This window comes from Condylostylus longicornis, unplaced genomic scaffold, assembly GCF_029603195.1.
Source record: "Condylostylus longicornis isolate FDR11 unplaced genomic scaffold, ASM2960319v2 ptg000022l, whole genome shotgun sequence".
In the NCBI taxonomy this organism is placed as follows: Eukaryota; Metazoa; Arthropoda; class Insecta; order Diptera; family Dolichopodidae; genus Condylostylus; species Condylostylus longicornis.
In genome coordinates, this window is record NW_026577991.1 from 77691 (window position 1) to 90849 (window position 13159).

Genomic DNA, 13159 nt, shown 5'->3' on the forward strand with positions numbered 1-13159 from the left:
TAATTTTTTTTAATATTATACGTCTTTTTAAAATTTATTTTTATTATATTTCAAAATAATATTATATAAATTATAATAATTTTTTTCAAACACTTTTTTTCCGCTTCGCTTTTTTAATATGAATACACCTTTTTTGCCCCCTTGTACTGGGATAAGTTACAAAAACAAAACTCCCGCCTTTAAAATTCTTAATATTTTTTCCTATACTTTATATACGGAAAAATAAATAACTCCCGCTTTTAAAAATACATTATAAAAAAACAGGTAGACATCTATTGCGTACTCTTTCCCTCTCCCAAAAATGCTTGTGTATAAAAATGAAAATAAGATGGTGTACTGCTTAACTCTTTTAACTAAAGGAATTTTTTGTATACAAATATTGGTGAGTGATTGCATTAGTGTGATGTAAACGGAGAGTCGAACTACTTATTAGTAGATATACTTTGCTTGGTATGTATATTGTGTATGTAGATATTTTATGATATAAAAATGTTTAGACATAAAACTATCCAAATCATTTCATTAAAAAAAGAAAAATTTCATTAAAAAACCAATGGCCAGGTAGAATAATAATTAATATTCAAATAATATTAATATTTTAGCATATTTTTTTCAGGTCTTAATATTGAAATTTACTTGGCTTTTATATAACTAAAATTTTGTTCTATGATTTGTCAGAGTTTGGATTTTCCCATTATAATAAAATCATCATCCTGTTGTCAGTTTTGATAAATTTACATAACTTTCGCTTATTTTGTTTTTTTAACAATAAAACTACCTTCAAAGAGTGAAAACTCGTTGTACTCGTAAAAATAATAGATCAGCTTGAAAATTTTACTAAACAATGAAGCACAGTTTAGCCTTAACGATTTCTGAATTAGTAAAATTGGTGCATTTTCAAGAAAAAAAAACTAGATCATTCTCGAGGTCAGTATTGTCACATTCAAACTATTGATTATCACTGAATCGTGATAATCAATAGTTTGAATGTGAATACATTAAGAATCAGGCGTTATTTTTATAGCAAAATTTTGGAATTAAATTTCGCGTTACATGTTTTTATTTTAGAAAAATTCATCACCTGTTTACAAATGAGTATGCATGTATATTCCTACATTAAGTCTTACTTAAGAAAATTAACTCTTTTCTTAAAAAGGCGTTTAATCACCTAATAATGCTTTTCTCATAAAGTTAAGTATGTACATACATACGTAAATATGTGCAAACACATCTATACATACATATACATAAATATGTATGTAAATAAATACAAAAATATATAAGTATAAAATATATACATTAATATGTACAATAATATATAATATATTTTTATTATCTAGAAAATTTTTTATATATTTTCTTCGTTATAAATTTTCACTTTATTTTCCTTTTTTTAAATGTTTCATCTTCTTCACCTTAGTAAATGTAAATTGGCTGTCCGATACAAATATAATATTGTATTCACATAGCGCCAGACTAAAGACTTAATAAAAATTCATTCAAAAATACTTATGTATATGCATATATGTACGTATGTTTGTATATACGGATGCATATGCTATAATGCTAAACTAATGTTGCTTTTATCAAAGAAAAATCAAAGCAAAGCATAAGTAAGAAAACAATATACAAATAATTGTACAAAAAAGAAAAAACCAAAAATAAAAAAACACAAAAACAGCTACAGAAACACAAAAATTTAAAGCAGAATGTAAATAAAAATGTAAATTCCATTTCATATCAAAGAACTCCAAGTTATCTCAACAATATTTTGTTTTTGTTTTATAATAAATTTTCTACAATTGTTTACCAACGAAAAAAAGTTCGGCATGTCTCGTTTTCAACTTCGTTAGTATAAAAAAATAAAATAAACGAAATTTAACGAGCCATTTTAAGGGGAAATATCTCTAAGATATTCCAATTCGATTGGTTATGAGGCGGAGTCCATAATTGTAGTATAAATAGGTGTGATGGGGGAAAATATAGTTTCATTTCAAACGGGTATTTCATACGGTTAAGTTCATAATTGCATGCTTAGGAAATAAAAAATTAAATAAAAAAAAAAGAAAAATCGGACGGAAAAAGGAAAACTATAAAATATTTGTGCATGATAATTAAGTTAATGTTTTTTAGAATTTATTTATAAAAAGATAAATCGATCCCGATAGAGAAGAAAGGATTACTTTAAAGATAATATTAAAAGTACACATATACGTATATATATTTGTGAACAAATTCTAAATTAAAAAAAGGATAACTATTGTATTTAAAATAGATTTAACCAAAAGCAAAATTTAAAAGTTTCAAAAAAGGAAAAATGCCTATTTGTGTTTATTAAAAAAAATTAAAAGATTTATACAAAATAAATAATTTAAAAAAATTGTTTTATAAAATACAATAATTATCAATAAAAACTTTCAACTGAAATAAATTAGATATGAAAACTATAACTGCAATAACAACTGGTGGTTCTGGTGTCACAAATGGACGCATATCACGTCGTCAAAGTGATCATGGTAGTGGTGAAAATGCTGAAATAAAAATGTATTTATCAAAATTAAAAGATTTGGTACCATTTATGCCAAAAAACCGTAAATTATCGAAATTGGAAATAATACAAAATGTTATCGATTATATATGTGATTTACAAAATGAATTAGAAACTCATCCTACAATGAGTGCATTTGATGCATCAACAGCATTAAGTGATGATTCAAATGATAATCATCATTATAATAATATTAATATTAATGAAAGAAATAATAATAATAATATAAATAATCATTATAATAATAATAATAGTAATAGCAATATATACAATACTAGTAACAACACTTATAATATTAATTCTTCAACTAGTCATAATCATCATTTACATCAGAACTCACAGTATCAATATCTAGTTAGAAGACCATTAGTTGATAGATCATCACCAAATACAATATTAAGTGATAGTGAGATCCATCAACAAAATTTAATAAATAATCAACAATTAATACACTCGCATACGGTAAATTTATTAAGGATTTTCTTTTAACAAATTTTATCAATTAATTATTTAATAGATTTGATTCAATAAAAAACTTTAAAAACATTTTTCAACAATAATTATTAGCAGTTATTATCTTATTTTCGAGCTAGAAACCGTTATTTTATACAAGGCGTTTATAGCTATGCAAAATTCCAAAAATCATTGTACCTATGTCAAAAATATTTGCAGATCAGTTAAGTGAGATTCCTATACGTATATATGTATGTATGTATGTATACAGTTATATATGTATGTATAAAATGAAATTCTTTATCAATATTGCGTTTTTCGACAAAAGTGCATATGTATGTACATGTACATACATATATGTTATTTTATTTTCACTCTGCCGTTGTGAAAGCACTTATTTAAAAGTTAGTAACTGATGCTGTGTTTAGATAGAATCAAATAATTTCTCAACCTAAAGATTTTCAAATGTTTGAACATATTCGTTTTTTGTTGTAGAAGAACTATTGTGTATATGTAAAAACGCATTAAATGTTTTTTCTTATTATTGAGTGCTATGCGGTTGTCAACAGAAACGGATTATATTATGTTAGGGAAATAACCTCGAATTTTACGAGTTCCATAACCTTAATCTTACGAGTTCCATATTTCCAATTTCAATTTACGTCCAATTAGGTTTAAAACAATTTCCAATTGATTAGAATTGCTGTTTCTCACTTTGTTTCTTATATGATGGCATTAATGAAATCTTTAACAGCAAAATTCAGCAACGCAATAATTTGGTCGAGTTTAGAAATCATGACAAATTTATTTTTGTGTTGAGTAAACATGAATATTTTAATTCAACACGAAAATAAATTTGCGAATCGGATTTAGTAATCGTGAAATTAAAAAAATACTGTGACTACATCTAAAAAAATCTCGTGTTCTTCAAATATTGCCGCCTGTCGAAAGCGCAATAATTTTTTAAGTGAATTTAATTGATGTGCTTAAAATGAAGCACAGTAAAAAAATAAATTTTGTATAGTGCTATTATTGTATGTTCTAATACATATTCATATACATACATATATATGTATTTAAACAAAACAAAATTCGAAAGGAAATCTGTTTTTTATCAAATTTTTAAACAAAATACCTAATGAATTAGGAAAGTTTCCAGTTTTTTTTGTTTTTAAATCTTTTTGAAGCTCCGAAATTGTTTTCAAAACTTTTTTCACATTTAAATGTAAATAGTTGTACTGTTTTTTATCTTTTTTTACTACATTTAAAGTATTTTATTTGTGGAATTTTTTGTTATCGAAATTTTTGTATACATACATACATATGTATTTACATTTTTTGTAATGTTCAGGTTTAATTATAGGCTCGCAGCATGTTTTTTTCGATTTCGTGTTTTTTTTTTTTAATTTCTATTGTTAATAAATTATTGAAGCAGCTCAGCTGGACTTTTATTATTTGTATTTTATACAAAAGTAAAGTATCGCAATACTTAACCAAAAGAAATTCTGTAATTTTCAAGCATTTTCATTTTCAAAAACAAGATTTGAGTGGGAAAAACAACAAAGTTGAGTGGCAGAAACGACGAAGAATTATTTAAAATTTTACCAACACGCTGTTATTGACTTCGATACAGATACATAGACATAGTTTAATTTTTAGATTTTGGTTCATAATTAAAAAAAAAGCTTCAAAAAAGTAAAAAAAAAAATTTGTTCGGGTTGTCTTTTGTAAATTACGAATCAATGTACGAATTTATATTAAAAATAAAATAAATTTCTTCTCAGGTGAAAACGCAGCTAACCGAAAAACCAAAAATAACAACAATTAATATTATTCATCAACAACATAATGAAAATATTAAACTAAAAAAAACACAAAAAAAAACGGCGATTTTTAGTTCGTCATTTTTTCCATTTTGAAATGAGGGAGGTGAACTTTTTCATGGTTATTTATTGTATTGTTTTTTTTTTTTTTTGTTTTTAATTTCTGTTGTTGCTGTGTTGTCATTTCGTTATGGTTTTATTTCTTTTTTTTGTATAATTTTCTTTTTGTGAACACCTGCAAAAATATTTCGAAATCACGTCATCATCAACATTAAGAGCAGAAAATCATTAGATATTAATCATTCTTTATCTGTATGTGTATGTTTGTGTAGAAATTCAGATATCTAACAAGCAATTACTTATATGTATGTAATTTGTTCATTCGCAAGATAAATACATACAATTTCAAAATCACGTTGTTTCTTTCTATTTTAGTAAAAGTTAAATTTTGATTTAAAGTTAATGGCTGAATGAAAATTTATTATAGACTAGATAAAACGCCTTAAACCTGTTGCACTTTCAAAAGTCCTTCGAAACTTTTGCATTCACGGAACCCAATTTGAACAACTTAGACTAAAAAAATTCTTTCATATTTTTTGTAATTACTGTTTTTATTTTCTTGAGTTGCTCATTTTTTATTTGAAGGTTCATTAAAAACTGAAAAGTTTCAACAAGGTTATTTAACCACATTAATTTATATATACTTCCAAATAAAATTTTAATAATTTTTAAACCGCGAAGTGCTTTCTCAGCGCGTATTTAAAATTTTCGGTAATTAATAAGGAAATCAATTTGGATTAAACCAATGAATTTTAAAGTTGCACAATTCTCTGAAATAAGTGCAAACGTTTTGTGTTTTAGCTACACTATTCTTTTGTATGTGTTTCAGATGAGAAGTCAGTTCATACCTTTCGGATGAGAACACAAAAAAAAAATTTGATGTGGTCAGCACATAACCGACCACAATGTATATTGTTTAGATTAGTAAAACTATTCTAGAAGATCTAAGACACTTTAAGTGTCCTTAAAATTGTAAAGAAGCCCTTTACTAATTTTTAATAAGCTTTTAGTTAACATACCTAGAAAAATGTGAATTTGGCTCTTAGTAGAGTGTTGTTTTGTGCTGTCCGAATTATACGAAAAGTTCGTCAGTAACTTCTGGTGACAACCAGAATTCAAATGCTAAATTTCAAGAAATGCCATCAATTCGTTCCGTAGAATTCGTTCCACTTGCCCATTTTTTTTCCGGTGGACAATGGAGAGACAATGTTCAATAAGCATCTCAGTTATCTTATTCGTATATCAACGATCTTTTATTATCATCTTAACGATCTTATTTGTATCTTATGACAATTTCGATTGGCTATGTACTCACTTTTACGGTAGGCTAGTCACCTACCTAGCTAACTCTCTATGACTATAAGAAACTAGGGCATGATAGATATCATGCACTAGCCCTATACTCCTCCTAGGAGTAAAGAAGGAAAAAAAAAAAAAATGTACTCACTTTAGCATATTTACATTCATATACGTATACGTATCCGTTTGTTAGAGGGGAAGTGAAAGCATGTATGTATGCATATGTATATATATATACATTCGTATGGATACATCTATGAGTATTATGTTTATACCCGTAGGAACGTATGTTCGAAAGGTATACTAAATTTGCCTTACCATTTGTATTTGAAATAATGGTCTCAGGTACGGACTCAAGTGTATATTTTTGATCAGCGTGAAATTCTGAGTCGATTTAGCTTTGTCTGCCTGAATGTTCGTGCGTCGGGTCGTCCCAACAATAATTTCAATAGTACTTTGGCCATATCTCAGAAAATATTGAAATCACAGTCAACTCTATTCTTACTGACACTGTCAACTCTATTTTTTCTCATTTTTGAATGAGTTAATTATTAAAAAAAAAATGTGAAACAAAAAATATGAGTTAATTATTAAAAAAAAAAGATGTGAAACAAAATATATGTATGTGTGAAAAAATAAAACAACAAAATATTAATGAAGTTAACAAATATCCGATATGTATGCATGTGTGAATAAATAAAACAGCAAAATGTTAATCAAGTTAACAAGCACCCGATATGTATGCATGGGTGTGTAAATATATATATGTGTAAATTTACCCATTTATATTTATTTCCATTGTAAAATTACTGTAATGTACTAATATACCATGTCTGTATGTGTTGATGTTCAAAAATTTTATGAAGCACTATATATGTATAATAAAAATTTTAACCTTATGTAATTAATAAATCTATAATTCATACATAATGCAAACATGGCGGCTTAAATATGCAAAAACCAAAAGTATAAGTATATTCTTCTTAATTTCGAAATTTGTTATAGAAAATTTATTATGTTTGTCTATTGGGTAGAGAACCCACAAAAAAATAAATTGAATATTGCTTATTTATTTTAAATAATAATACAAAAATTTACACATGTTTAAGAAAATAATATACTGTGAAGAAAAATAACAGAAACACATTTTGCTCGGACATTTTATACCCATGTACAAGGTTTAAGTGTTAATCGCGTAATAATCACATCTAATAATGAATAGATGTTTTTAATAATTATATTATTATTAAATTAAAATGTGTTTGTACATTTAAAATATGTATATGTATGTAACTGATTTTACATGTTAAAGCAAAAAACAATGTTTTTGATGAAATTCATATACATAAATATCATTATCTAGCATTTGATGCAAGATTGTGGAAACCTACATTATATAAATTGAGATGAATAAAGTTTTTTTTCCTGTTTTTATTCAATTCTTTTTTTTTCGATACTTACGAGTGCATACTTATTTCTAATTTTTATTGTACTTTTTTTTCTTTTTTCTACTGCCATGTCGAGGTTAAACATGGCGCACAGCTGCGACGTAATATATATGAATAATATAAAATATTTATGAAGTATTTCATTGTTTCGTATTTTTTTCTTGCACGTGTATTATACATTAATGAATATATTTATAAATGTATATAGTTTATAGAAATAAAGTTTTATTTTTAACCGCTTTTTGTAAAATAAAATTTATTATGTACTTAAGTTTGAAAGGCAGCCAAGTAAAGAGAAAAATAAAAGAATTAACTTTTGAAGACGCATGCATGCATGTCATATCATACCTACTTGTATGTCGTTCTCCCATTCTCCATTCTCTATTCCTATTTTTATGTTTAAAAACCTATTTTTATGTTATGTTTAAAATTATATCTAAATAGCCTAAGCGTATATCTAAATGTACTTGTGTATGTGAAATTCTAAGTACAAGTTGTTCTTTTATAATATGCATTTGTATTATTCGTATATTATTCGTCTATGTATTTTGTTTGGGTTCTACTTAAAAGGTTTCTGCCAAAGTTGAAATCACACAAAATATGTTAGTACAGTACAATTGTTTTAAATTTTGGCTTATATTTGAAAAATGGAAAATCATTTTTCCCATAATTAGCGTGAATTCATTGGTTTGTCGGTTTTAAACTGAGTTTTTTAAAGCCAAATTATTCTTTTTCTTTATGGTTCATTGGCTCATCTGAAAAAAGCTGAGCGTTTTTTTTTATGTTTCATTTGTTACTTTTTGAAAAGAATAATAAGAAATTGTGGTAGTTGCGTATATGTAAATTTGACTTTCTAAAAAATCTCTGCACTAAAGTTGAAGTTAATTCAACTTTTTGAGAAAGAGAATAAAATTTGTACTAAAAATAAAGTGAATGTCAAAAATCCAAATTTCCATAGAAAATACATCAGCTCGTCGGTAAGCTGACGGTAAACTGACGTGTCTTGCCGAGTACAAGTTATTTTATATTACTATGGTTCAAATGCTTTCTTGTTTTCCAACAATGATACCCAACAACAGTAATGACAGCTTGCAGAATTATTATTCCAACATTATAAAACCTGTATACCTATGTACTTTATAAGTACCCTAATTGGAAAAATTATACCGAAACTAGAAACAGCAATTATACATTGCATAACAGTAATGAAAAGTTAATATAGCATTTAAAAAAAGTCCTTTAATTTTTTTGGAAATAAAACAGTTGCATGTGATTGTTCAAAACAACACTTTATAAATTTGCACATACTGATATTTTATGATATTTCAATTCGTTTAGTACAAATAATATAATAAATGCTATTATTACTTACATAAATTAAAAATGCATTCAGCCATATGGTTAATTAAATAAAGGGGTGTAAATTTAAAGAGAAAACAATAAAATATTGCCATCTTTCATATAGTGTTGTACAATATAACATATTATATTTTTATAGTTTTAGTCCACTTATATTATTTACACATGTTGTGTTGGTGATTGTTTTTTTATACACTTTTTAGTGTAGGAAATTTGATTAAAAAATTAGCATATGGTATTAATTAAATATGTGCAATATAGTATTATGACATTAAAAAAAGTGATAATCAAAGTACATAATCAATAAAGGTTAAAATTGTGGCGATCTCCTACATATGTATTACACAATTGAGTTCAACTGTAATGTATTCCGTTCTATTTTGAAAAACAATTTTTTTGGGATGATTTTTTAGTGTAGGAAATTGCTATTTTCAAAATTGTATTGTACGTGTACATATTACGTGCGTTTCGAAATGCGTAACACTTTGTGTTTAAAAAATGCAATGCGCATTATAAAATAAAAAAAAATTCTATCAAAATAATGATTTCAAAATAAAATTGTATTTTGTTTCATTTTTTTAATTTACGATTAGCTTAAATATTTTACGAAATTGTAGAAGAAGAGAAATTTCAATGTCTTTTATCAAACATAACGGCCTTAACAATATATTTACTTGTGAAAATTTTCAAAATTATGCGCTGAATAATTTCTGAGGTGTGCCCAATTAACTTTTGGAGTAGTATGGCAGCTATTCACAAGTGCTCATGAGATTTCAACAATTTTTAACAAATAAATAACTTTTGAAGTTGTATGGCAACTACCCGAACCAGTATCTCGATCACATCTAATTTAAATAAGGTTCCGGTATTTGATTATACACTACTATAAATCATTTGTGAAAATTTGATGAACTTAGCTTAATTAGTTTTTGAGTTATCGCTGGGGCGCGCGGACATGTGGACAGACGGACAGACATGGTCAAATTGACCGAGAATTCGACGTGGGTCAAAAAAATACACTTACGTCTATATCTCAGAATCTCAGTCTTCTTATGTCTGAAGAAAACTGCTGAAGAAAATTTAACATATAACTTAACCCTTGGAGTTAGTAGAATATAGCAATTTATCAAAAAGAGTTTTTTTAGAAGCAATCTCAATCTTACCTGCAGTAATTTCATTATCATCAGAATCATGAACTTTTACAAAACAAGTTTTGAACAACTATTTGTACCTCACATCCTTCGATTTTGTGTTCCTGCAGAAGAAGTTCGTACAGGTTCTTTCTAAAAACAGAAAAAGAAAAGTTGAATAACCAAATCTGAAAATCGTAGTTTCGGGAAATGCAATTTTAAATTTTATTAAATTTTTTATACTCGTATAACAAAAAGAAATTTTCAATATGAAAAAATTTAAAATTAAAAAAAATATTTAAAAAAAAAAGATCCTTAAAAAATAGATTGAAAGAATGCAAAATCAAGTCCGTCAAACTACTCAAATTATTTTTGTATTTATGTTTAACAATACTAGTGAAATTTTGACAACGACATTGATACGGGTACTAATTATTATTTATTGTAAGAGTGTATGTAAACAATGCTTTCAAGTTTAAAGTCCTTGTAAAATAAGTACTTGCTATTTTCAAAACAGAAATAATTTTTTTTTGCTCTAGGTCTAACGCTCCTTTAGAATATTTTTCTCTATTCAATAATAATAATCCAGTCCAGCATAGTGCAAAAAAAAATTTTTTCATTTTAGTATGTGATTACATAAAGTATGAAATTCTGAAAAAAAAATTTTAATAAATATTTCCTTTTCTTGCAAAGACAAAGCATTTTTGTCCTTCAATATTAGGTTTGTCCATTTTTCGGAAAATTTAATTATCCCCTGAATTAAACCAGGATATTTAATGCATTGTAATTATTTGTATAATTTTATTAATTTAAGCTAAAAATCAAAATTTTAAGAGGTCACAATATAAAAAACTAATTTCTCTTCCAATATTTACTTGTACATTTTAGTTTACAAATTACTTTACAAATCACACTAGCATAACTTTTTAACTTTTGGCATGGGTTTTTAAAACATATAGTACAAAAAAATTGTAGTAATAAATAAAGGCTTTAAATTTTAAATAGTGATAATGAAAATAAATTTGATTTTATTAAATATCTTTTTTTCTCTTTTCAGATGGCTGATAAATCTGCTTGACCTACTTGTGCATATTTGAATAAGAGATCTCGTTTACGATGAAATACTAATTTCATGACTAATATACAAAAATGAAATCCTCGTATAAAAATTTTATAGATATAATTAATATAATATTTTTAATTATACACTTTTTAAAAAATTGAAGATTAAAAAAAAAAATATTGCAAAGCAAATTTTAACAATTATTATTTAACACATTTTTGTAAATTTACAGAGTTAAATATCAATGTTTTTTTATTTGCTTGAAATTAAAAACTTGTTACTTTTTTTTTATTTCTAGTTTCTTGAGTGTAGTAAATATTTTAAGTTTGCGAATAGGATTATTTTTAATTTTGGTTAGAACAGTAATTGTAATCGTTTTCTTTTTATTAAGGTATCACCATAATTAAAAATTTATTACTACATGTGTAAAAATTTCCAAAAAAAAACAAAAGTTAATACGTTAATTAAACATATACATATACACACTAATGTACATTTATCATTTATTTGACTATATAGTTGAAAACTGAATCAAACCAACATTTAAACATGAATAAATTTAAAATATCACATTATAATGTAAAAAAAATTATAATGTACAGGGATACAAAAACTTTTTCTTGTTTTGGAAAAAACATTTTAAAAATTAAAATTTTAAAATTTTTTTAAAATTATGTTTTTTTAATTGATCAATCTTATTCACGACAAAATTTTATTTACAATGGAACTTTAACATTGCATCCTATATTATTAACAAAAAAATGGCAATCGTATAAGATGGCAGTATAGTTTTAATTATATTAATCTTTAATCATCATAATATATTTGTTATGTTCTTAATTATTGCAAACAATATTTATTGCAATTCACTGTTTGAATTCAAATGAATAAACTTGTGTTTGAAATGTTTCTTTTATGTCATACTAGAAATAAAAAAGAACATAAGGCAGATAATTTTACATACAGAAATAAAAAAATGCAAAACTAATTTGAAAAATTTTTAGTTTTTGAATTATCAATTTAATTATGCAAATTCTTATAGAAAAATTTTTGTCCTGGTTTAACATTAAATTTGAATTAATTGCAATTTTTGCATTTTAAAATTTACAATGCTGTCAGTATTAAAAAGTATCTTATACTCAGGCATTTTAGAAAAACCAAATAAATTTGAGAAATTTCATAGAATGGAAATTATTTTACAATGAACCATTTAATACTTTTATGACTTTTAATTTTTAAAATTTGAGCATTTTGATAAAGGAACTAAACTTAAAAGTTAAGTAGAATTATTTATATGCATGAAAAACATTTTTTTCTTTTAGAACGAATTAAAGTAAAAAAAACATGTACATACACCCAAATATATTTTTGAAATCCAAAAAAGAATAAAACATTTGATGAACAAAAACATTGAAAAAATTAATGTTAAAATAAAATTTTAAATTCTCTGTGATCCGTAGAATGTTATTATGTTTTGTACAAAGTGTATAGAATTCTTATAAGCTTTTATTAGTTTATAATTATATAATATTAAAAAAATATTATAATAAAGTAAAACATTTAGAACTGCATTCAATAGAACAAATTAAATTTAATGAAGAAAAATTGTAATGAAATTAAATATTTAAAAAATATATAAAAATATTTATCTATAAATACATATACATATATTGAAAAAATACATAAAAAAATATAAATTTTGTTTAAATTCGAATTTTATTCTTTCAGTAATAAAAATAGGATGTCTTTCACTTTCGTTTAAGAACTTTTAAATTTAAAAATTTTATTTGGCAATTATAATTAAAAGTTTTGTAAGATTAGCAAATATTAGAAGTTCTATCATTTCACTTGGTTATTTTTATGTGCTATACATGTTGCATTTATCATGTTCAAAAAGGCTTATCATTAAACAAAGATTTTATTTGCAGGTATAAGTATATTAATTATTGTTGTTGGATCCTTTCGTAAAGTGATTC

The 13159-nt window shown here is 24.8% G+C and overlaps 1 protein-coding gene across 1 annotated transcript; it reads left to right on the forward strand.

Moving 5' to 3' along the window:
- Positions 1-1977: 1977 nt before the first annotated feature.
- On the forward strand, positions 1978-12738 carry LOC129606763 (protein extra-macrochaetae). Its single transcript, XM_055517288.1, has 2 exons — positions 1978-3010; positions 11178-12738. Exons 1-2 carry the CDS (start codon positions 2438-2440, stop codon positions 11196-11198), a joined length of 594 nt encoding a protein of 197 aa, XP_055373263.1. The 5' UTR covers positions 1978-2437; the 3' UTR covers positions 11199-12738.
- The last annotated feature ends 421 nt before the right edge of the window (positions 12739-13159 follow it).

Coding starts and splice junctions, on each gene's coding strand:
- LOC129606763 (XM_055517288.1), top strand. CDS start 2,438: ATGAAAACTATAACTGCAATAACAACTGGTGGTTCTGGTGTCACAAAT. Junction 3,011..11,177: donor AATTAATACACTCGCATACG/GTAAATTTATTA, acceptor TTCTCTTTTCAG/ATGGCTGATAAATCTGCTTG.